General features: G+C 44.1%; 1 protein-coding gene across 1 annotated transcript in view; it reads left to right on the top strand.

Annotated features, from left to right (window-relative positions):
- LOC118400326 (collagen alpha-1(VII) chain-like) overlaps nt 1–24,936 on the top strand; it is a 102,016-nt gene that overhangs the window by 34,852 nt on the left and 42,228 nt on the right. Inside the window, exons 12-51 of the mRNA XM_052474563.1 lie at nt 997–1,102; nt 5,596–5,741; nt 5,850–5,975; nt 6,073–6,219; nt 6,623–6,745; nt 6,947–7,225; nt 7,430–7,573; nt 7,791–7,922; nt 8,628–8,774; nt 9,219–9,350; nt 9,558–9,704; nt 9,884–10,003; nt 10,157–10,306; nt 10,469–10,605; nt 10,802–10,928; nt 12,833–12,976; nt 13,174–13,349; nt 13,529–13,567; nt 13,719–13,745; nt 13,853–13,897; nt 13,999–14,112; nt 14,196–14,267; nt 17,609–17,644; nt 17,745–17,798; nt 18,400–18,474; nt 18,572–18,685; nt 19,962–19,988; nt 20,130–20,183; nt 22,411–22,482; nt 22,649–22,708; nt 22,835–22,870; nt 22,980–23,024; nt 23,120–23,155; nt 23,429–23,473; nt 23,669–23,704; nt 23,858–23,893; nt 24,078–24,110; nt 24,226–24,297; nt 24,501–24,560; nt 24,770–24,805. Coding sequence (XP_052330523.1) covers nt 997–1,102; nt 5,596–5,741; nt 5,850–5,975; nt 6,073–6,219; nt 6,623–6,745; nt 6,947–7,225; nt 7,430–7,573; nt 7,791–7,922; nt 8,628–8,774; nt 9,219–9,350; nt 9,558–9,704; nt 9,884–10,003; nt 10,157–10,306; nt 10,469–10,605; nt 10,802–10,928; nt 12,833–12,976; nt 13,174–13,349; nt 13,529–13,567; nt 13,719–13,745; nt 13,853–13,897; nt 13,999–14,112; nt 14,196–14,267; nt 17,609–17,644; nt 17,745–17,798; nt 18,400–18,474; nt 18,572–18,685; nt 19,962–19,988; nt 20,130–20,183; nt 22,411–22,482; nt 22,649–22,708; nt 22,835–22,870; nt 22,980–23,024; nt 23,120–23,155; nt 23,429–23,473; nt 23,669–23,704; nt 23,858–23,893; nt 24,078–24,110; nt 24,226–24,297; nt 24,501–24,560; nt 24,770–24,805 — 3,707 coding nt within the window. The remainder of the gene's footprint in view (nt 1–996; nt 1,103–5,595; nt 5,742–5,849; nt 5,976–6,072; nt 6,220–6,622; nt 6,746–6,946; nt 7,226–7,429; nt 7,574–7,790; nt 7,923–8,627; nt 8,775–9,218; nt 9,351–9,557; nt 9,705–9,883; nt 10,004–10,156; nt 10,307–10,468; nt 10,606–10,801; nt 10,929–12,832; nt 12,977–13,173; nt 13,350–13,528; nt 13,568–13,718; nt 13,746–13,852; nt 13,898–13,998; nt 14,113–14,195; nt 14,268–17,608; nt 17,645–17,744; nt 17,799–18,399; nt 18,475–18,571; nt 18,686–19,961; nt 19,989–20,129; nt 20,184–22,410; nt 22,483–22,648; nt 22,709–22,834; nt 22,871–22,979; nt 23,025–23,119; nt 23,156–23,428; nt 23,474–23,668; nt 23,705–23,857; nt 23,894–24,077; nt 24,111–24,225; nt 24,298–24,500; nt 24,561–24,769; nt 24,806–24,936) is intronic.

The raw sequence follows: 24,936 nt of genomic DNA, 5'->3' as shown, positions 1-24,936 counted from the left end.
TTCAGCTGTTTGAAGCTGGAGTGCAAACCGAAAGTAAAATATGCCAAAAAATGTACTTAAGAACGGGAACCATTAGAAATAGCGCACATAGAACAGATCTGACACTTCTTATATGACAGATCTAGAACACACATTTCTATAGGAATTTGGTCGGTTCGCCCAAAAAATATTGCAGGGGATTGTGTTTGAGTTAAAGCCGAGTCATCATTGGTCTCGATTGAGATAAGGGAGGTGGGTGCTGTAGCTATTTAGGACAGAATACCCCCTAATGTTCCTCTCTGGGATCTTAGATCTCAAATGGGAAGGGAAACACAACTATGTTTGTGTAGCTAGCTACACTCTAAAAAATGCTGGGTTGTTTGGTTGACCCAAGTGCTGAGATGGATGCGTTGGGTCACTTAGTTGGGTTGTTTTCTTAAAAAAGATCAATGTTCGGTTGTTGATGCTGGGTTATTGGTGCTGGATTATTGGTGCTGGGTTATTGGTGCTGGGTTATTGAGATGTGACGCAGTGGTCAGATCAGAAAACTGGAGGCATAGTTTTAGTAGTGACATGACATGCAGGAAATGTATTTTTAGCCACCTGTGAGAGTAAATGTCATATTAAAAAAGACCCAGCTGTTGGGTCAATCCAGCATGAAAGTAAGAAATACCCAACTGATGATTAAATTAACCCATGTTTGGGTAATCCCAACAAGCCAACATGTTAGGGTATTCAAGCAACCCAATTGGCTGGGTCAAAATAACCCAGCGTGTTTTCTGTGCAATATTTACCTAGCTCTGGGTTACCAAAGAACCCAAATTGGGTTGTTTTTAACCCAGCATTTTTGAGAGTGTAAGATTTGTTAAAAACAACTATACTGGCAGTCCAATGAAAGTGCATCATGAATTGAAATCCCCTAAAAGAGCTGAATATTACCTGAAGGATTTGTAAGAGGTTCTGACATAGCATGATGTATCAGTGGTTGTGTTGTGTCTGTGTGTTCCCCCCATGCAGAGCGTCTGGAGCAGCAGGTGCTGAAGGCAGCCACCACCGGGCCCTCCTCCATCCGCCTCACCTGGAACCTAATCCAGTCTGCCAGGGGATACCGCCTGGAGTGGAGGCAAGGGGAAGGTCAGACACAAACACTCATCCTCACAATACAGTACCAGTCAAAAGTTTGGACACACCTACTCGTTCCAGGGTTTTTCTTTATTTTTACAATTTTTTCTACATTGTGGAATAATAGTGAAGCCTTCAAAAGTATGAAATAACACATATGGAATCATGTGGAAAACAAAAAAGGGTTAAACAAATCCAAATATATTTTATATTTGAAATTCTTAGGGTAGCCACCCTTTGCATGATGACAGCTTTGCACATTCTTGGCATTCTCTCAACGAGCTTCATGAGGTAGTCATCTGGCATGCATTTCAAGTAACAGGTGTGCCTTGTTAAAAGTTAATTTGTAGAATTTCTTTCCTTCTTAATGCATTTGAGCCAATCGGTTGTGTTGTGAACTTTAAAAGTTTCTTTAAGTGCAGTCGCAAACACCATCAAGCATTTCTCATAAGAAACTAGCTCCCTGGTACACAGAAAATACCCGAGCTCTGAAGCAAGCTTCCAGAAAATTGGAACGGAAATGGCGCCACACCAAACTGGAAGTCTTCCGACTAGCTTGGAAAGACGGTACCGTGCAGTACCGAAGAGCCCTTACTGCTGCTCGATCATCCTATTTTTCTAATTTAATTGAGGAAAATAAGAACAATCCGAAATTCCTTTTTGATACTGTTGCAAAGCTAACTAAAAAGCAGCATTCCCCAAGAGAGGATGACTTTCACTTTAGCAGTGATAAATTCATGAACTTCTTTGAGGAAAAGATTATGATTTTTAGAAAGCAAATTACGGACTCCTCTTTAAACCTGCGTATTCCTCCAAACCTCAGTTGTCCTGAGTCTGCACAACTCTGCCAGGACCTAGGATCAAGAGAGACGCTCAAGTGTTTTAGTACTATATCTCTTGACACAATGATGAAAATAATCATGGCCTCTAAACCTTCAAGCTGCATACTGGACCCTATTCCAACTAAACTACTGAAAGAGCTGCTTCCTGTGCTTGGCCCTCCTATGTTGAACATAATAAACGGCTCTCTATCCACTGGATGTGTACCAAACTCACTAAAAGTGGGAGTAATAAAGCCTCTCTTGAAAAAGCCAAACCTTGACCCAGAAAATATAAAAAACTATCGGCCTATATCGAATCTTCCATTCCTCTCAAAAATTTTAGAAAAGGCTGTTGCGCAGCAACTCACTACCTTCCTGAAGACAAACAATGTATACGAAATGCTTCAGTCTGGTTTTAGACCCCATCATAGCACTGAGACAGCACTTGTGAAGGTGGTAAATTACATTTTAATGGCGTCGGACCGAGGCTCTGCATCTGTCCTCGTGCTCCTAGACCTTAGTGCTGCTTTTGATACCATCGATCACCACATTCTTTTGGAGAGATTGGAAACCCAAATTGGTCTACGCGGACATGTTCTGGCCTGGTTTAGATCTTATCTGTCGGAAAGATATCAGTTTGTCTCTGTGAATGGTTTGTCCTCTGACAAATCAACTGTACATTTCGGTGTTCCTCAAGGTTCTGTTTTAGGACCACTATTGTTTTCACTATACATTTTACCTCTTGGGGATGTTATTCGAAAACATAATGTTAACTTTCACTGCTATGCGGATGACACACAGCTGTACATTTCAATGAAACATGGTGAAGCCCCAAAATTGCCCTCGCTAGAAGCATGTGTTTCAAACATAAGGAAGTGTATGGCTGCAAACTTTCTACTATTAAACTCGGACAAAACAGAGATGCTTGTTCTAGGTCCCAAGAAACAAAGAGATCTTCTGTTGAATCTGACAATTAATCTTAATGGTTGTACAGTCGTCTCAAATAAAACTGTGAAGGACCTCGGCGTTACTCTGGACCCTGATCTCTCTTTTGAAGAACATATCAAGACCATTTCGAGGACAGCTTTTTTCCATCTACGTAATATTGCAAAAATCAGAAACTTTCTGTCCAAAAATGATGCAGAAAAATTAATCCATGCTTTTGTCACTTCTAGGTTAGACTACTGCAATGCTCTACTTTCCGTCTACCCGGATAAAGCATTAAATAAACTTCAGTTAGTGCTAAATACGGCTGCTAGAATCCTGACTAGAACCCAAAAATTTGATCATATTACTCCAGTGCTAGCCTCTCTAAGCCTCTCTACACTGGCTTCATGTCAAAGCAAGGGCTGATTTCAAGGTTTTACTGCTAACCTACAAAGCATTACATGGGCTTGCTCCTACCTATCTCTCTGATTTGGTCCTGCCGTACATACCTACACGTACGCTACGGTCACAAGACGCAGGCCTCCTAATTGTCCCTAGAATTTCTAAGCAAACAGCTGGAGGCAGGGCTTTCTCCTATAGAGCTCCATTTTTATGGAACGGTCTGCCTACCCATGTCAGAGACGCAAACTCAGTCTCAACCTTTAAGTCTTTACTGAAGACTCATCTCTTCAGTGGGTCATATGATTGAGTGTAGTCTGGCCCAGGAGTGGGAAGGTGAACGGAAAGGCTCTGGAGCAACGAACCACCCTTGCTGTCTCTGCCTGGCCGGTTCCCCTCTTTCCACTGGGATTCTCTGCCTCTAACCCTATTACAGGGGCTGAGTCACTGGCTTACTGGGGCTCTCTCATACCGTCCCTGCAGGGGGTGCGTCACCTGAGTGGGTTGATTCACTGTTGTAGTCATCCTGTCTGGGTTGGCACCCCCCCCCCCTTGGGTTGTGCCGTGGCGGAGATCTTTGTGGGCTATACTCAGCCTTGTCTCAGGATGGTAAGTTGGTGGTTGAAGATATCCCTCTAGTGGTGTGGGGGCTGTGCTTTGGCAAAGTGGGTGGGGTTATATCCTTCCTGTTTGGCCCTGTTCGGGGGTGTCCTCGGATGGGGCCACAGTGTCTCCTGACCCCTCCTGTCTCAGCCTCCAGTATTTATGCTGCAGTAGTTTGTGTCGGGGGGCTAGCGTCAGTTTGTTATATCTGGAGTACTTCTCCTGTCCTATTCGGTGTCCTGTGTGAATCTAAGTGTGCGTTCTCTAATTCTCTCCTTCTTTCTTTCTCTCTCTCGGAGGACCTGAGCCCTAGGACCATGCCCCAGGACTACCTGACATGATGACTCCTTGCTGTCCTTTGTCCACCTGGCCATGCTGCTGCTCCAGTTTCAACTGTTCTGCCTTACTATTATTTGACCATGCTGGTCATTTATGAACATTTGAACATCTTGGCCATGTTCTGTTATAATCTCCACCCGGCACAGCCAGAAGAGGACTGGCCACCCCACATAGCCTGGTTCCTCTCTAGGTTTCTTCCTGGGTTTTGGCCTTTATAGGGAGTTTTTCCTAGCCACCGTGCTTCTACACCTGCATTGCTTGATGTTTGTGGTTTTAGGCTGGGTTTCTGTACAGCACTTTGAGATATCAGCTGATGTACGAAGGGCTATATAAATAAATTTGATTTGATTTGATCAAGCGCTATGATTAAACTGGCTCTCATGAGGACCGCCACAGGAAAGGAAGACCCAGAGTTACTTCTGCTGCAGAGGATAAGTTCATTAGAGCTAACTGCACCTCAGATTGCAGCCCAAATAAATGCTTCAGAGTTCAAGTAACAGACACATCTCAACATCACGCGGTGTCTTTGTGAGACGCAGAGTAGGTGCATGGAGGATCTCCGCATGTGTAGTTTCGACCGTGAATCATGGAGGAGGAGGTGTGATGGTGTGGTGGTCTTTGCTTGTGACACTGTCAGTGATTTATTTAGAATTCAAGGCACACTTAACCAGCATGGCTACCACAGCATTCTGCAGTGAAACGCCATCCCATCTGGTTTGCATTTAGTGGGACTATCTTTTGTTTTTCAACAGGACAATGACCCAACACACCTCCAGGCTGTGTAAGGGCTATTTGACCAAGAAGGAGAGTGATGGAGTGTTGCATCAGATAACCTGGCCTCCACAGTCACCCGACCTCAACCCAATTGAGATGGTTTGGGATGAGTTAGACCGCAGAGTGAAGGAAAAGCAGCCAACAAGTGCTCAGCATATGTAGGAACTCCTTCAAGACTGTTGGAAAAGCATTCTAGGTGAAGCTGGTTGAGAGAATGCCAAGAGTGTGCAAAGCTGTCATGAAGGCAAAGGGTGGCTACCTTGAAGAATCTCAAATATAAAATATATTTTGATTTGTTTTCCACTTTTTTGGTTACTACATGATTCCGTATGTATTATTTAATAGTTTTGATGTCTTCACTATTATTCTACAATGTAGAAAATGGTAAAAAAAAAAAAAAACTTTGAATGAGTCGGTGTCCAAGCTTTTGACTGGGACTGTACATGTGTATGCACACACACACTTGTGCGCCACATAAGTGTGCACACAAGCACACACACATACAAAATATGAATGTACTTTCAAACCGCTCAGCATGAATTACATACAGTACACCGATCCACTCATACAAACATTGATGTACCCTCACTGACTGACTGTCAACATCTAACTGACTTACTGTATTCCTCAGGTGGCAGAGTGCAAAGTCAGTCGTTCTCCCGAGCACCACTAGTTTTGATCTGACAGGGCTGCAACCTAGCACTGAGTATGTCATCACCCTGTTCACCCTGTATGATGGACGAGAGGAGGCCACCCCCGTCTCCACCTCTCCAACAGGTCAGGGATAGTGGCAGGCGCACCCCTCCCCCCCAATAAATTATTTGTTTATTTTACCAGTTTCACTACTATTTTACTGACCCCCTCCTGTCCCTCGTCCCTGTATAGTGGAACAGCAGGTGGGGAGTGTGTCCAACCTGCGAGTGGTAGAGTCCCTGGGCAGCACTGTGCGACTGGGATGGACAGGGGTTGCCGGGGCAACACAGTACCGTATCCTCATGGTCAATACTGAAGGTAAGGGCATGTCTCAAATGACACGCTTTTCCCTCCTTATATAGTGCACTATTTTTAGATCAGAGGCCACATAGGTGTTAACACTGTGTATTTATAGCGCAAACAGAGGAAATACGCAGTGTCCCTGGAAGCCAGACGACCCTTGACCTTAGGGATCTGACGGAGGGTGTGTCTTATGGGGTCAGCGTGACCGCTGTGGTGGGAGACAACGAGGGGGACCCGGTCACTGTTTACATCAAAGCAGGTGACACACACATTGTATGCTACTGCTTGCTCCAGCTTGTCTTGAGAGAGGATGTGAACAGATTGAATGGGTGCAGATCTTGGCTCAGGGCTGCAGTGTGTTTGCCAGTCTGGTAAACAATGGTCTGCTGTGTGATGAATGGCTGCCAGCTGAATATCCATGTCAATGGGTGGTGAATAGAGATACTGAGGAGAGGTGAGTTGAAGCAAGCCCAGGCAGAGATGACAGAACAGAAGAGGGCCTGTGGGCTAGTGTGGAGGTACAGGACAGGGCACCTGGGCCGTGTTTAGTTGGCAAGAAATGGAAAAATGTTTTAAAATGGGAAATAAAAGTTTGATATTGAACATTGGAAATGTTTGGTTGTCTACTGAACTACAGTGTTCTTATTGATATATGATTGCAGAACAAGCATTGGAGAAAGTGACCAACCTACGCGTGACAAATATCAATGGTCGGCGACTCCGAATCGCCTGGGCAGGTGTTTTGGGGGCGACGGGGTACAGGGTCACGTGGAGACAAAGCAACAGTAAGTGTCAGATGATTTCTAATTGGATTGATTTTGTGCTAAACTAGTCCTCCGAAATACAATTATTTGACATGTTATGATAAACATAATTAAAACAGCAGTCCCTATTTATGTATGTATGTGTTACTGTCTTTTTCACCCTCTATTTAGATGCTGAGCAGTCCCAGTGTTTGTGTCTATAACAGTGTTTTTCACTCCTAGATGCTGAGCAGTCCCATGATCTGGGACCAGAGGCCTCAACCTACACGTTGGAGGGGTTACAGCCAGACGAGGCTGTGGTCCTGGGTTTGGCGGCTGTGATTGGTCAACGCATCGGGGAAGTGGTCACTCTCTCAGCCAGGACCAATGGGAACACCGGCTCAAGCTCAAGCACGGTTAGCGGCCTGCGAATCGTTGATGTCACCTCTCAGAGGATACGCATCACATGGTCACCTGTTTCCAGGGCAACTGGCTACAAGATTACCTGGCGCAGTGAAGATGGTAGGCGCGGTTACAATAAATGATTTGGATGTCATTTGATGAATAAATTACATTCTTATGGATCCTTACCTTAGGTCTCAAAGCACATTAAGGCTCAAATAACACATTTTATAGGGATTGTCTTGTGTTTTCTGTAGTCTAATAGTACAGTAGTAGCAATCCCCAGTAGCATTCTCCTCTCTGCCTGATCCTATCTCTATTCAGGAGTGGAGTCCTCCCGCACAGTGGCCGCTGATGTCACTTCCTTCACCATTGACAGCCTTCAGGAAGATTCCTCCTACCGGGTGTCAGTCTCCTCACTGATTGGCTCTCGAGAAGGACGCCCCGCCTCCCTGAACACCAGAACAGGTACTCAATCGCTCAATTTCCAAATTGACCACTAACCTCTATCCATTCTCTTCTTGATAGCCTTGGTTAGCTGGTTAGCTGTCAACAATATGATAACAGCTTTACTTTGCCCTCACTTAGTTCATTTAAGGATTGATTGAATTAAATGAGTGTTACACTATCATATAAACAGTGCTTGTAAATTGGTGACTGAACTCTTCCACCTCTCTGTCCTCAGCATCAGACCAGGGTGTTGTGGGAACAGTGACCTCACTCCAAGTCCAGGAGTCCCGCGGTGAGGTCGTCAGGGTAACATGGGTGGGCGTGCAGGGAGCAACAGCTTATCGTGTGTCTTGGAAGCGAATTGATGGTAAGAGATTTGATCAGTTTTTCTGCTTTGAAAATTTTTGAAATCTGAATGATATTCCCTGATAGTTGATTCAATAGCATAGTATCCATAACTTATCTTTAACATATGAACCTCTATTTACACCTTTCACACTGAAAGGTCCAATGCAGATGTTTTTATCTCAATATCAAATAATTTCTGGCTAACAATTAAGTACCCTACTGTGATTGTTTTGAATTAAAATAGTTAAAAATGAACAGAAATAGCTTCTTAGCAATGGCCAAATTCTCAAGCAAGAATTTTGATAGGACTGCCTGGGAGTGGTCTGTGGGGAGGGGAAAACTGAACATTTGCTGTTATTGGCAGAGAGGTTTGGAACTCTCTTTCTTATTGGTCAGTTATAGGGTTGGGCAACTTTGATGGTGATGGGGGCCATAGGCCTACGAAATTGGTCCACGGGACTACAAAAGCCCGCCTGCAGCCCTCCAGTTTCCCATCTCTGGTCTATTTAAGCAATAAGGCATGAGAGGGTGTGGTATGGCCAATATACCACGGCTAAAGGCTGTTCTTATGCATGATGCAAAATGGAGTTCCTGGATACAGCCCTTAGCTGTGGTATATTGGAAATATACCACAAACCCCCAAGGGCTTTAACATAATATTAATGAAACATGGCAGCCATTTTGTGCCAGACCACTCACCACTGCCCCTTCTGTCTTGGTGTAGGTGGGGAGGAGAGGAGCCAGCTGGTTGGTGGTGACCTGACAGCGGTGGATCTGGAGCAGCTGGACCCAGGGGCTCAGTATGAGGTGCAGGTCATGGCCCTGGTCCAGAACAGACAGGGAACCCCGGTCTCTGTCAGAGTCACTACACGTGAGTCACCACTACATCACAGCCTTAAAGAATAGAGACTGTGCGGTAACATGTTCCTCTGTTTGATTAGAATGGATATGAAAACATTGGAAGGTGTAACTTTCCTGTAGTACTATGTCAATTCAGAAAGTAATCTAAATTCCAATTCCAAATGGTTGAATTTGAATTTCAGTGTACTTTAAATGGATTTGAACCCAACCCTGCTATCTAGCATTATGTCCCATAATACTGTAACTTTCCTGTAGTATTATACTGTATATGGTGTTTTGATGGCTACTGCTTAGTACTGTATTTCCTCTCCCAGTATTCTCATTGTGTGTGTGTGTGTGTGTGTGTGTGTGTGTGTGTGTGTGTGTGTGTGTGTGTGTGTGTGTGTGTGTGTGTGTGTGTGTGTGTGTGTGTGTGTGTGTGTGTGTGTGTGTGTGTGTGTGTGTGTGTGTGTAGCAGGGGAACCTGCTGCTGTAGCCCGGGTGGAAGGGGTCAGGGTGCTGGAGGCTACCCCAGGGGTGCTGCGTCTGGTCTGGAGAGGGATGGCCGGGGTTACAGGGTACCGCATCTACTGGAGATCAGCCCTGGGTAAACGCACAGATACCCACTCAGATGCACACAAAGAAACATACACAGATACACACAAAGATAAATATACAGATACACACACAGATTTATACACAGATATATATGCATACATAAAATGTGCATCCAAATGTATTTTTGTGAATTTTTTGTTGTTGCATGTAATATTTTTTTTACTGTTTCATTATATTCTCTATTGGTTCCATGTAGGTGAGGCTGAATCGAGCCGTCTGATAGGTAGAGATGCAACCTCGTTTGACCTGGATGGTCTGCGGCCTGGGGTGAGCTACACTGTGAGGCTGGCTGCCATCTTCAGGGACAGAGAGAGTCAAGCTGTCACTATCACTGCCTCCACAGGTATACTTCTCTGTCAACACCATCTCCTTTCATTCACTATAGTTAGGGACAGGAGTTTCCTGACCACGTGACCTGACCAAGAAAAACTCTTGGCCCTAGTTATAGGCTATAACTAGTCACTCACTGTAGTCACAGTATCTCTCTCCATTACTGATCCCTTGCTTCTCTCCTCCCCTCAGCTCCCTTACAGCCTATAAGGGGTCTGCGTGCTATGGAGGTTACCCAGAATTCTGTGTTGTTGGACTGGGTTCCATTAACAGGTGCTACAGGATACGTCCTGCGCTGGAGAGAGGAAAGGGGTGAGACAGACACTGGATAATGTGGTTCAATTTAGTATTTTATTGACAAAGTTACACATCGAAAGGTTGATCTCTAATCTTTGTCTGTGTGTGCGTGTGGGTTTGTGTGTGTGTGCTTGCTTGCTTGCATCCGTGTGTGTGTTCTCTAAACAGACACTGGTCCGGGTCAGTCCATCCCTCTGCCTGGGACATCCAGCTCCTACAGGGTGACTGGGCTGCGTCTGGGACTGAGGTACCGCTTCACCCTGCAGCCTAGCTTCCAGAGGGAGGTTGGCCCTGAGACCTCACTGGACGAACGTACTGGTAAGACTGACAATTCTCATACCGGCCCCTGAATCCCTTAAACTACTACTTTCTAAACATTTCTGAACTGTGACATTTCTTCCCCAAATGTTTCTTTGCCAGTCTAAGAGGAACCAGCCCAACTCAATATTCCTCTCTCTGTCTCTGTGTCTCTGTCTTCAGTGTGTGTAGGTGGTCGTCTGGACGTGGTGTTCCTGGTTCCAGCTTCCAGGGATCGGACCAGCCTGGTTGAGCCCCTACTCTCTCTCCTGACCAGCGCTGCCGGCTCCCTCACCAGCATCGGAGCCCGGGACTCACAGGTACTGGAGTGGTCTAGGATCAGTTTAGCCTTTTAGATCAAAATGAATAAGACGGTTAGGAACCTGATCCTAGATGAGGGCTCCTACTCTGAGACGCTTTGTGAAGGCCCAGACATCTGTATATTGGCTTCTGGTGTACTTTTGTGATGTGATTCTGTGGTGTGGTGTTATATTCTGTGGTTCCTGCCTCCTCCAGATGGGGATTGTAGTGTACAGCGCCCGGCCCAAGGTCTGGTTCCTGCTCAATCGCCATAGCAACAGTGAGACGCTGCTTCAGGAGATCCTGTCCACGCCTTTTGAAGACGGCCCAGGGAATGCTATAGGTGTGTGTGTGTGTTTTATACATACGTGTGTGTGTGTGTGTCAGGGTTTTGCATTAGGAAAATTTGGAAAGATTTAATTTATCGGACATGGGTGCATAACCCATTAGACCGTCCACCCATATTGGCTAAATGAGCCACATTTATAGGCCTTACTAACCTATAGGCCTTACTAATTACAAAAATACTATTCCCTGTGTTCTGATGAGTAGCGTATACACAACTTTATATCCTATTGTTTTATAGTTTTTTTGTCTTTCCTAAAACAATAAATCAAATAAAATGTAATTGGTCGCACACACATATTTAGTGAAATGATTGTAAAGAATAACTGTTCACCTCAAGATTAAAGCTGTCCCAGATTTGAGCACTAAATGCAGCAGGGAATTGCATGCATAGGCCTATAGGCTTAGGTGTCCACTGTACTATAGTAATATTAAAAATATATATATTAAGGAGAAGAAGCCTAGGCAGAGCCCCACAGATATGGCGACAGCATGCCATACCGACATGAATTTCTTCATACTTGTCAGATAGGCTATACTATAGGTGTACAGAAGGAGCCTTATTCGTTCATTTTGTATAAAACTATTTTTTTTATATAGATAAGCGTTATATTGTTTGATTATAGTAGTAACTTTGGTATGCCTAAAACGTTCTTCTTAACTGTCGGAGTCAGTTGGAGCAGCCGTGAGCTTATCATATGCCTTATATTTATTTTACAACAGGATTACTTATAACTGATTTTACAGCTAGTACGGAGCACACAATTAAAAATACTGCATTTAAATAAATTTAGCCAACGAAAATGTCTCAACAGAATGAAACAAAACATTTTTTGCATGTTTAAAGAACTGGTTTAGATGAATAAATAGGTCTACAATAATAATAATGATATACAATAATAATAATGATAAAACAAAAGGTATTATAAATAAAAACATTTTAATGTTCCAAAATTGCATCCTACTTAATAAGTTGCACAGTTGCCTGCATTTGGCTGCACCAACATTCTTCTTATCTTTGTCCACTACAATATTAACATAATTTCCCCCAAAATGTTGCAGTTGTAACATACCGCCGAATGAGGCCTATGCACTAGCAATGGCCAATGTGCATTTTGCACTTTGTATCTCAAAGCCATATCAAATATCTTGTTTGTAAAATAGTTGCTATTGAGCTCAAAATGGGGGTTGAACAATAAAATGTATACCACAGGAGCTTGGTGGTTGGGCAGGACAGGCTTGTGGTAATGGCTGGATCGGAATCAGTGGAATGGTACCAAACACATGGTTTCCATGTGATGCCATTCCATTTACTCCGTTACGGACATTATTATAAGTCGTCCTCCCCTCAACAGCCTCCACTGAAGTATACCTACAGAAAGCTGAGAACATCCTCTCTCCGTCTGTGACAACAGGATAGCTGTAATTGGATTTTAAAATGTGATCCAATCTGAACACTTTTCTTCCCCCGGGAAAGAAGAGAGAGAGTGGCTTGGTCGACACAACAGCAGGAAACGGGTACATGCAGGAAGACACTTTCAAATCATGTTTTTAGCCTCCTAAAAAATAGAATGTTTTGATTGAGGTGAATGAATATGCAGCCCACACCGATACGACCAATAATGTTTTTTACTCGCACAGCCAAATCAACGGGTTGCAAAATGCAACTAAATGGAGCCCTGCCTTGTAGGCTTTTCACTATAGGCATACGGTCTAACTTCGTTCCATCTTCGCAATCAACAGTAGCCTTTGCCAAGGCTCCTCTGTCGCTATAATTTTATTTATCGGCTTTTCATTTATTTTATCGTCCAAAATCCGCCAATTACCGGCTAATGGATAACCTGGTGTGCGTGTGTGCATACGTGTATGCGATGATATGTAACTGTGTATCTTTCCCTGCAGGCCAGGCGGTGACGTTCACTAGACAGTTCCTTCTCAGCCCGACAGCTGGTCGTAGAGCAAGAGTTCCTGGCGTAGTGGTGATCATTGCAGACAAAAAATCATCCGACAACATCACTGTCCCAGCCAGTGTTGTCAAAGCCTCAGGTAGCCTCACACAGACTGTATAGAAAGCACTAACACACAAGCAGATATACAGCACCTGCACATCTCTACTAATAGAATCTGCTACAATAGTTTTTATCCCCACAGTCCCTTGTCACTGACTGTTTTAAAACAAAAAGGTTGTACAGTAAATAAATACAATTCCAACATTTACATGACCATGTGTGTGTGTCTATCAGGTGTCACAGTGCTGGCGGTGGGTATAGGTCGGGCAGACTCTGAGGAACTGCGCCAGGCGGTGACAGATGGCAGCACCCAGAACCTCCTATATGCTCGTGATACCACCCAGCTTGGCACCCTGCACGCCGACCTGGCTGACCTACTGTGTGGCGTCGCCAGGATACCAGAGGGAGGGGTGAGTTAAGAGAGGAAAAGGTGTTGGGGAGGTGAGAGAGAGATAGAGATCATGTAGATCCCATGATATTGCTGTCAATGTATGCTCTCCCAGTCAGTCAGTGAATCATTGCCAGGGACTCAGTGACAACAATATGGTGGAGTGCTCTGGGTCTCAGTGTGTATGTTGTTTCCTATCAGGGCCCAGTGGCAGAGCCGTGTACCATACAGTGTCCTCGGGTGAGTTACTTTACTGTCCCTCATTCATCCAAATACAGTAGCCATCATTACACTATCACCATACCTTTCAATTTGTGTGTGCTCTCTTTTTCATCCCTCTTTCCCTCTTTGCCCTGCTCTCGTTCTTATCTGTTCATTTTACTCTCTCTAGGGTGATCGAGGGGAGCGAGGAGAAAAGGTAACAATTGAATTGTTTTAATACCATGCTATGTAATGTTGTCTTGGAAGCTCTATGGTCAATAGTTGTATCAGTTGTCCTGAAAAGTTACTGACTCTCTGCTACAGGGAGAGATAGGACGAGACGGTACTGACGGACGCAAAGGAGAGCCTGTGAGTCATTCACCACTGAATATTGATCTGTTACTTGTAGCTCAAACATTAGCGTCTACTTATCATTCACTGAGATATTTAATTGTGTGTGTGTGTTCTAGGGTCGTGATGGTTTGCCTGGCAGGGACGGCCCCAGAGGGCCTGAAGGGCGACAGGGCCTGCCTGGCGGGAGTGAGGCCCCCTCAGTTGGTGTTAGAGGGGAGAAGGGGGAGAGGGTAAGTACATACACATACACACGTATACTCAACACTAGTACTGTTGTACTGTTCTGCTGTATTTACTGTTGTTCCCTCTTCAGGGTTTTCCTGGTCTGGATGGGGGTCCAGGATTGCCAGGGCGACCAGGGACCCCGGGCCCTGGAGGAGTACCGGTGAGTAGTCAGGGACTGCAATCACAGTCAGGGCCAGTCCCAGTGTGTTAATCTAAAACCCAATAACACATGTTGTTATCCTGATGTTCTTATAAGTAGTAAATGGCCAACGGTTCATAGGAGCAGGAGCCTTTCTCCTGTTTATGTAGGGTGAGGCAGCTTGATGCACATCCCCTGGACAAGACACTAGTCTATCGCAGGGCCTAAGCCCCAATCCATCTCCTTAATGCTGAGCAGTGGCGATTTTAGCATGTAAATCTTGTTGGGGAAAAAATAAAATAAAGAGTGGGATGCATGCCAGCAAAGACACTAAACAACACTAAACAATACATGAATTGCACTATAACGGTGACAAACAGTGCCTATCACCTGTTAGGGCCTATATAAAGCTGTCTCAACAGCAGAGTCCCAACACCTTACCACTGCTACACCTGGCTATCAGCGGAGCCTATCTGGCAGTGAAACAGTTAATTCAGCCTCATTTACTACCTTTTAAAAAAACATAGCTGATATGGCTGATTTGTTTAAACAAGTGTGGTTTCTACTGTCAATTGAGATGTACAAACTATGGCATAAGGGAACGACAAGCAGATAAGAGGCCATCCATAAATTTGATTAAGACATTAATGAGCGAGCTAGGACAGACGTAGTCAATATAACTATTCAAATTTAAATCAAATCAAACACATACACATGGTTAGCAGATGTTGTGTAGCAAAATGCATGTGCTTCTAGTTCCAACAGTGCAGTAATATCTAACAAATAATCTAACAATTCCCCAACAACTACCTACCTACACATAAATCTAAAGGGGTGAATGAGAATATGTACATATAAATATATGAATAAGCGATGGTCGAGCGGCATAAGCAAGGTGCAATAGATGGTATAAAATACAGTATATACATGTGATATGAGTAATGTAAGGTATATAAACATTATTAAAGTGGCATTATTTAAAGTGGCGTTGTTTAAAGTGACTAGTGATCAATTTATTAAAGTGTACAGTGATTGGGTCTCAATACAGTATATACATGTGATATGAGTAATGTAAGATATGTAGACATTATTAAAGTGGCATTGTTTAAAGTGGCATTGTTTAAAGTGGCATTGTTTAAAGTGACATTGTTTAAAGTGACTAGTGATCCATTTATTAAAGTGTCCAGGGATTGGGTCTCAATGTGGGAAGCAGCCTCTCTGAGTTAGTGATTGCTGTTTAGCAGTCTGATGGCCTTAGATAGGTAGAAGCTGTTTTTCAGTCTCTCGGTCCCAGCTTTGATGCACCTGTACTGACCTTGCCTTTTGGATGATAGCGGTGTGAACAGGCAGTGGCTCAGTTGGTTGTTGTCCTTGATGATCTTTTTGGCCTTCCTGTGACATCGGGTGCTGTAGATGTCATGTACTTTCCATCTCCGCCTTCACCACCCTCTAGAGAGCCGTGTGGTTGATGGCGGTGCAGTTGCCGTACCAGGCTGTGATAAAGCCTGACAGGATGCTCTCGATTGTGCATCTGTGAAAGTTTATCAGGGTTTGTGTGACAAGCCAAATTTCTTCAGCTTCCTGATGTTGAAGAGGCGCTGTTGCACCTTCTTCACCACGCTGTCTGTGTGGGTGGACCATTTCACCACTGCTTCTCCACATTTGGAGACCTCCACTGCTGACCTTTGTGGATAGGGGGCTGCTCCCTCTGCTGTTTCCTGAAGTCCACGATCATCTCCTTTGTTTTGTTGACGTTGAGTGAGAGGTTGTTTTCCTGACACCATACTCCTGGTGCCCTTTCCTCCTCCCTGTAGGCTGTCTCGTCATTGTTGGTGATCAAGCCCACTACTGTTGTGTTGTCTGCAAACTTGATGATTGAGTTGGAAGCATACATGGCCACGCAGTCGTGGGTGAACAGGGAGTACAGGACATGACTGAGCACACACTCTTGTGGGGCTCCAGTGTTGAGGGTCAGTGAGGTGGAGATGTTGTTTCCTACCTTCACCACCTTGGGGTGGCCCATCAGAAAGTCCAGGACCCAGTTGCACAGGGAGCCTCCAGCTTAATGATGAGCTTGGAGGGTACTATAGTGTTGAATGCTGAGCTGTAGTCAATGAACAGCATTCTTACATAGGTATTATTTTTGTCCAGATGGGATAGGGCAGCAATTGTTCAGCACTTTTGAAATGTACTGCAACAGAATTCAGAACATGGGCCATGCTTGCAGTGTTTTCACTGTACACCCAAATAAAGGGTCGTATAAGCAGACAATGAAAGCTCTTACAATATTCGATGATTACATTTCTCAAAAACAGGTTGTAGGCTACATGTGCACCACCAATTCAGAACAGTAGGCAAAATTAAATTCAGATTTTGCAGTTCCGAGTTACGTTGTTTTGAGCGTGGCACAAGTCATGCTTCATTGACAGCATGGCCAATGTTGAATGTTTATCATTTTAAACTAGGATAAGAGACCCTTAATCTTAGACCACACAGCCACTCCACTGAATAACAGGCTAATGATTGCTTTGCAATGCTTGCAGTTAGCCACTGATTCCTTCCAAACCAAACATTGTTGAATTTGCGATTTCCAACTTGTTGTGTAATGTTTATGTCCAATGGCCAACGAGCACCGATACGTATCTATAATTTCTCTTAATTATTTATCTTCATATGACAAGGATTAAAAATTATTTGCCAGTAGATTGTCGACTTGATTCATGATGATGACTGCTAGCTAAGATTTTGAAAGTATCAGTCCAATCAAAGCTACTGTAGATATGTGATTTGACATCATTTTATCTGTGGCCAATGACCTTGAGCCTTCTTGGATGGGCACTTCTAATGTAACTCTATGGCAGCACCCAAGGGGCTTGAATTTTCTAGCTCTTCCCTTAGACTTGACTGTGACTTAATTTCCCCTTGAGTGACAGAACATTGAGCCAATCATGGCGCAACGCTCCGTATTTTCTGTTGGCTTTCCCCACCACCACAGAAAGCACTTAGCTAGGCGGAATCACCTGCATTTTGGAGCTACCTTACTCAAGAAAACAAAAATGAGACCATGTTTGTATGCAGCTTTATTATCTCAATGATATATATATATTTTACATTGTTTGAAAACGTATTTTTGACACGTGTTAATGCCAAAATAACATGCAAATCAGGAAAGGCCAAATAATGTGGGTCTCAAAACAGGCTATGAGTGCCAAGCACTCAGAATTTTTGGTATGACTCGACCAGGGATCGAACCCCTTACCTTTCAATCTCAGGGCAGACAATCTAACCACAATGACGCTGGAGTTGGTCCAACCTGCTTTAGACGTTGTTTAATAGATATTTTGCTATTTTGTCTTTTTCAGGGTTCACAGGGGCTATCAGGTATTAGAGGAGATCCTGTGAGTATCCCTCAGCAATACCTATTTGATCTGTTTATATATCTAGCACTTATGTGTGTTGTATTATGAAGTCAGATTTTTGATGTTTTCTCTGTGGCAGGGTGATCCTGGGGTTAAAGGAGCATCAGGGACAAAGGGTGACCGGGGCGACAGGGTGAGTACAGCACACCTCTTTTCCCTCAGTAAACTATATGTTGTAAGGGATTGGAGACAGGTGCAGGAATTCGTAATAGGGGGGATTTAATACTCCACCCAAAATATACAACATGCCATGAAAAGGCACAGGGATGAAGCCCAAAACAAACACGTATACAAAGACACAGGGATGTAACCCAAACAAAAGAGCAGGGTTAAACCTCTAATAAATACACGAGACGAGACCTGCAATACACTACGCGAGACCCGTAATAACAAGTGCGCAACAATACACGGGACGAGACCCATAATAACAAGTGCACAATACACGCAGCACAAAAGCCAAAAGCACAGGTACTCACAGACCAACGGACATGGGAACAATAACTGACAAGACAATGGTGAACAGAGGGCACACATATACAATTAGTAATCAGGGGAATTGGAATCAGGTGTGCGTAATGAGACAGTTCAGTGACGCCTCGACTCTGGTGATGTAGACCTCCAGAACTGGTGCACAGAATTAGCAGCAGTACCGGGGGAATCTGTGACAGTATGTCATCCCATCTGTTATATGTATATTCGATGTTCACTAAGCTTGTTCTCTACTGGTGTTTCAGGGTGAACCAGGGTCGGCTGTTTCAGGAGGAGGTCTGCCTGGCAGGAAAGGAGAACCAGGGATTCCAGGATTACCAGTGAGACACACACACCCACACAGTCAGACACACACATGCACGTGTGATTGTAGGTCAAATTCTTTGTGATGATTAATGATATTTCTTTGTTACCTAGGGTACCACAGGGCGTCCAGGAACTGAAGGGGCCAAGGGCTTTGTGGGACCTGCAGGGATCCCAGGACAGGACGGTCGCCCCGGGATACCAGGCGCCCTTGGCATCTCCATCAAGGTCAGTTACCCTGGTCTGGTCCTTGAACAGACCACATAGGAAGAAAGACACTAATTCAAGTAGCATGTAACCTGTATGTATACTGTGAATATCACGAGTGACCACATGTGGGAGAAAGACACTAATTCAAGTAGGCTGTAACCTGTGTGTCAAGCAATCAATCAAATGTATTTATAAAGCCCTTCTTACGTCAGCTGATGTCACAAAGTTCTGTACAGAAACCCAGCCTAAAACCCCAAACAGCAAACAATGCAGGTGTATGTATACTGTGGATATCAAGTGGCCACATGGGGAAGAAAGACACTCATTGAAGTAGCCTGTAACCTGTATGTGTAAGGCCCGACGCTGGACAGGAGAAGCATGTACAGGGAGTCAAACATTTAATAGGGAACGGACATAGAACACGACAGAAACAGCGTCAGCACACGGGTAAACAAGGACATATGACAAACATTAATCCGAAGCAGGGAACAGAGCGAAGGAACAGACAGATATAGGGAAGGCAATAACACAAGTCATAGAATTCGGCGGAGTCGAATGAGCGCAGATGCGCGTGACGGGGAAAGGCAGGTGTGCGTACTGATGGTGGCTTGATTGCGTAATCCTGGGTAGCCTGGCGACCTCGAGCGCCAGGGGGAGGAAGAGCGGGAACAGGCGTGAGTGTATGTATACTGTGAACGTCAAGAGTGGACACACAGGGTTGGAAGAGAGTTGCTACTCATTTCGCAGGCACCTCATCAGTTCAGGTTCAATTGAAGTTGCTCCCAAAAACATGTCCCTTTTCAAAAGTGCTTAGATGGTTCAAACTTCAGGTGATGGAAGTGCTGGAAAATGTATCCTAACCTTGAGAATAACCCCCAACAGTCTGGCTGTGATATGATAGTATGGAAAACAAAAACATGATTAGATTTCTAGGTTATTTTCATGTGTCATTTAAAAATGATTGGTTCTGTTGAGATGTATAAGAGTGACCTTAGGAACCTTTCTCTGTCTTTTAATATCTCTGTCGTCCTCCTCTGTATCTTGTAATTTTCCACCTGATCGTACCCTTCCATCAGTTTCCTTGACAACAAGATACTCTTCAGACTTAAAGGCCTTGATGTTTCGTCATAGTACCGTAGACGGGTAGTGTGATTGTGTGCATGTCTGGGAGTCCAATGTATTCCTATACTGGGATGTATGATATAGCGTCTGCGGAACAACAAAACTCTATCACTAATCATTCCATTCTTTCTCTCTCTCTCTCTCTCCACCCCCCCACCCTCTCTCCTTTTAGGGAGATAAGGGCAGCACAGGAGAGAGGGTGAGTCATCCAGTGCTGTCCCCAGCTTGTCTTGTAAATTCATTGCACATATCTCTGCTGGAATGACAAGAGGATAATGATTGTCACATCTATTTTATTTCTCTCTGTCTGTGTCTGTCTGTGTGTTTGTCTTGCTTACAGGGACCTCCAGGAGTGGGCAGTGGCTCGGCTGTAAAGGGGGAGAAGGGATCACCGGTAAGATTTGTCAATCACTGGACATGTGTCTTTGTGTATGTGTCTGCATTTGCATCGTGCAGATCTCTGAGGTGATAATTATACTGTCTAGGGCTGCTACGGTGACCGTATTACCGCAACACCGGCAGTCACGAGTCATGATCGTAGTCAAATTCCATGTGACATGACAGTTGTCATATTAACTAGTCTTCTCCAAAACTGTGTTCTGATGCCGCTGATGGTCGTTAGATGCCTACCAAACTTGCTGACGGACAGTTTCTAATGGCCTGGAACTCAGCGCTCTCTTGTCCCTCTAGTCTAACCACTCTGACATCAATGCAAATGCAATTGAAAATCACATCGAACACTTCACCTGTTGCACAGCGAGAGCCAACTCCTCATAGCTGGTTGATGTATGGAATGAAATAATTGTTCCTAGAAGCCCATGTTGTGCAAAATGTATATAGACAATGAAATTGCAAGAGAAAATAGTTTTCTTTAAAAAAGGAGGATCTCATCAGCTTTCTATAGGCTAGGCCTACTATATTTATTCTTCAACTTTTCTAATATTAAGCACATTGCTTTACTTTGCAACACAACCCTAGTAGCCTACCTGGCTGGCTGGAAAGTGAACTGTGGGAAAAGCGTCCTCCATTTGCTATTCAAGTGCATACGGATGACATGTCTTTTTTCTCCCTGCCCCTGTTCCAACAGGTGCATGATAATGGCCCATTCTAAACTCATTTCACACATACAGTACCAGTCAAAAGTTTGGACACACCAACTCATTCCAGGATTTTTCTTTATTTGTACTATTTTCTACATTGTAGAATAGTGAAGACATCAAATCTATGAAATAACACATGGAATCATGTAGTAACCAAAAAAGTGTTAAACAAGTCAAAATATATTTTATATTTCAGATTCTTCAAAGTCGCCACCCTTTGCCTTGATGACAGCTTTTGCAATGTTTTGGCCTGTAGGTCGCCAGTTGGGGAACCCTGCTATAGGCCTAGGGCCCCTGGAACCAGGTTGGAGAGCCCATAGCCTACAGAGCCTAGTGAAACGTGTTCTTATAAGCCCAGTCATCACGTGTGAAAACAGTTTTGACTGGCCACTATTTCAAAGAGGATCCCAGCTTTTTCGTGCTGCTATATTTCTTACTTAAATTTAAGCTTATTATTCCACTTTAAAATCGGTGTAGCCCACCTGGCAATGAAATGTGCTGCACTTCCTCCATTCGCTATTCGAGTGCAGGCTACAGATGACATGTTTGTTTTTCTGGTGGGCCATTCTAAATAAAAAATAATTCCACACACACTGAGTGTACCAAACATTAAGAACACCTGCTCTTTCCATGAGATTGACTGACCAGGTGAATCCAGGTGAAAGCTTTGATCCCTTATAGATGTCACTTGTTAAATCCACTTCAATCAGTGTAGTTGAAGGCGAGGAGACAGGTTAAAGAAGGATTTTAAGCCTTAAGACAATTGAGACATGGATTGTGTATGTGTGCCATTCAGAGTGAATGGGCAAGACAAAAGATTTAAGTGCCTTTGAACTGGGTATGGTAGTAGGTGCCAGGCACTCCGGTTTGTGTATCAAGAACTGCAATGCTGCTGGGTTTTTCACGTTCAACAGTTTCCTGTGTGTATCAAGAATGGTTCACCACCCAAACGACATCCAGCCAACTTGACACAACTAAGCACTGTTTTCAACATGGGCCAGCATCCCTGTGGAATGCTTTCGACACCTTGTACAGTCCATGCCCCAACAAATTGAGGCTTTTCTATTTTATTCAGCTATGTTCAATTGTCTTCCTCTTACTATAAAATAATGCTACTGGACTTGTAAGCAAATCTTGTCCGGCTAAATGAACTAGTGTAGCTCACAGCTAAATGACATAGCCAGATCAGGACCTAACATAAGGACAACTCATACTCATCTGTTCTTCTGAAATAGGCTACATGTTTCTTAAGACCTGCCGAAAATAAATAATGGATTTATTGTGATGGTGTAGGCTATATTAAATCAATGTATTAGACTTTTTCAAATTCCAAAGGTAGCAGCTTGTAGTCTCTGCATGGAGGCCCCGAGATGCTAGACGTTGACGTTAATTAACCGTCAATTACTGTGAGAACGGCAGTTATTTGCATTACCCGCTGACATTCCATGACCGCCACAGCCCTATTCATGTCTATGGGTTGACGTGTGTGTTACCATAATTGATGTATTTTGTTGGTTTCAGGGTTCTGATGGATACCCTGGAGCTCAAGGTCCCAGAGGACTTACAGGACAACAGGGAGCCAAAGGAGACAAGGTTGTGTGTGTGTGTGTGTGTGTGTGTGTGTGTGTGTGTGTGTGTGTGTGTGTGTGTGTGTGTGTGTGTGTGTGTGTGTGTGTGTGTGTGTGTGTGTGTGTGTGTGTGTGTGTGTGTGTGTGTGTGAAAGAGAGAAAGTGTGTACTGAGTGTTTTTGATGTTTCAGGGAGAGAGTGCAGAGGGGTTGCCAGGACCGTCTGGGAAGACAGGAGAGCCTGGTGATCGGGTAGGACACACATTCACATGCATACATATCTGTTACATATCATGTGCAGTATATTCCAACAGTGTAGTATTTGTGTGATTTGATATGTGCAGTATATTCCAACAGTGTAGTATTTGTGTGATTTAGGGTCTCCGTGGGCCTGCTGGAGGCCTTGGAGTCAAGGTAAGACAATACAAAACATAAGATACAATCTCCATATTTGGGTCTAGAATTGATGAAACAATTGATATTTGGGTGGATGGATGACCCTGCTCTCTCTCTGTCTTGTCAGGGGGACCGTGGCCAGCCAGGTGAGCCTGGATCACAAGGTGACAGGGTGAGTAAGGATAGAGACCCTTTAACTCATTTTGACTCCTGCTGTTAAACTGGTGTGTCTGCTGTGGGTTGTAACTGACTGTGTTGTCTTTCCAGGGGGAAAGAGGACTTGCTGGCTTGCTAGGGGAGAGGGTGAGTACAGTTCCATGCATTTGGTTATGCCTCTTTTCACTGTGACCTTGTTCATGACCATTAAGCTTGATATTGTACAGCTACATTGTAGGAATATCACATGTGTTTTACATGTTCATGTGTTCACTAGTATTCATCCTCACTCACTCACTTCTACTCCTACACTGAACCAAATCCATTAGTATTAGCATGAAGGTCACAGGTATTGGAAAAGCCTGCTGAGAGCCGTGTCATGCAGTGTGTTGTCCTGACCACACTGGCGCTGTGTTTCAGGGGGAAAGTGGACAGCCAGGCTCTACAGGGGCTCCAGGCCTGAGGGTGAGTAACTATATCTTACTGTACTTCTATTGGTCTCTCTCTTCATGACATATTTGGGTCATCTTCACACTATTGATTCATGTCATTTAGTTATCGGATTTGATTATACAAGCTACAGCTTTAGAGAATTGTGATATTTTATCGGCATGTGTGAGTCATGTGTGTACATGTGAGTCTGTGTTGATTTGCTTTCAGGGTTTGCCTGGCACCAGTGGATTACCAGGGGAGAAGGTGAGGCTAACGTAGTCTGACTGACTCTTTGATCAATCGAAGTGAATCTCCACAAAATTAACATGACTGAACAGTGTAATGTAATCACAACAACGACATCAACTTAACATAGATGAACATTAGATAAAAACATCCTAACTTCTCTGTTTCCAGGGCAGCGAGGGCGCTAAGGGAGAACCTGGCCGGAGTGTGAGATACCTCATAGCTACATTATTTATTTTGATGTCTCATGGTTAGATAGACCGATATGATTTATATTACATGGATTTTGATGGAAGCAATTCATTATACATTTTGGAAGGAAGAGATCAAGATTGGTCAGTATTGGTTAATGTAATGATATCTCATCCTCTGTATCATTCAACACATCCAGGGGCCAGGCTTAGGTGGGAAGAAAGGTGAACAGGCAAGTTGCCCACTTTGACTTCCTCATACTGCAATGATTGATATGTTGATGTACTGTACACAGTAACAATGCTTTCTCCATAGACTCATTCTCTCTTCCTCCTCTCCTCCCTCAGGGTGAGCCGGGTCTGCCAGGTCTGGAGGGGCCTAGGGGCCAGAAAGGCGAGCCAGCCCAGAAAGGTGAAAAAGTGAGTAGGTACCCACAGGATACATGATAGAGAGCTGCATGAAACTGACACTGCTTGCCCTTGGGTGGTGTGTGTGTGTGTGTACAGGTAATTTAATGATGCTCTCTATGCAAGTGGGTATAGATGTTTTCTGCTGTTCATCTCTCTTTATGCTCCTCACTGTTTCTCATTCTCTTATTTCTCTCTTTCTTGCATTCTTCCAGGGTCCCCCAGGTGCTGGCACTCCTGGCCAGGTTGGACCTAAAGGAGAGCAGGGGGATCGGGTGAGTTCAGATGAAGCTGTGATCATGTATCAATCTTTTTATCTAAGCTACAAACAAAATCTCTTTGATAGATGTGCAGAAAGCCTCAGAGGTACAGTATATATTGTAAAGTATATATGTTTTATTCAATGTGCTTCTCTGTGTAGCTGATTACAGATGCTCAGCATGTAGGCCATGTCCTACACACTGACATGTCCTTTTCCCTCTAGGGAGTCCCTGGCTTAGCTGGAAGACTGGGGACCAAGGTGAGACACGTGCCTTGATTGGCTTTTGTTCCTTTATTTTAACTTCTATGTAGTGTTTATGTTGCAACAGTGTTGTTGTTTCATGAAGTATATTGTAAGTACTTTACTTGTAACAGTAAAGCTCTTGTGTC

Source organism: Oncorhynchus keta, chromosome 21 (genome assembly GCF_023373465.1).
Source record: "Oncorhynchus keta strain PuntledgeMale-10-30-2019 chromosome 21, Oket_V2, whole genome shotgun sequence".
Lineage (NCBI taxonomy): Eukaryota > Metazoa > Chordata > Actinopteri > Salmoniformes > Salmonidae > Oncorhynchus > Oncorhynchus keta.
This window is presented reverse-complemented; position numbering and strand designations above follow the sequence as displayed.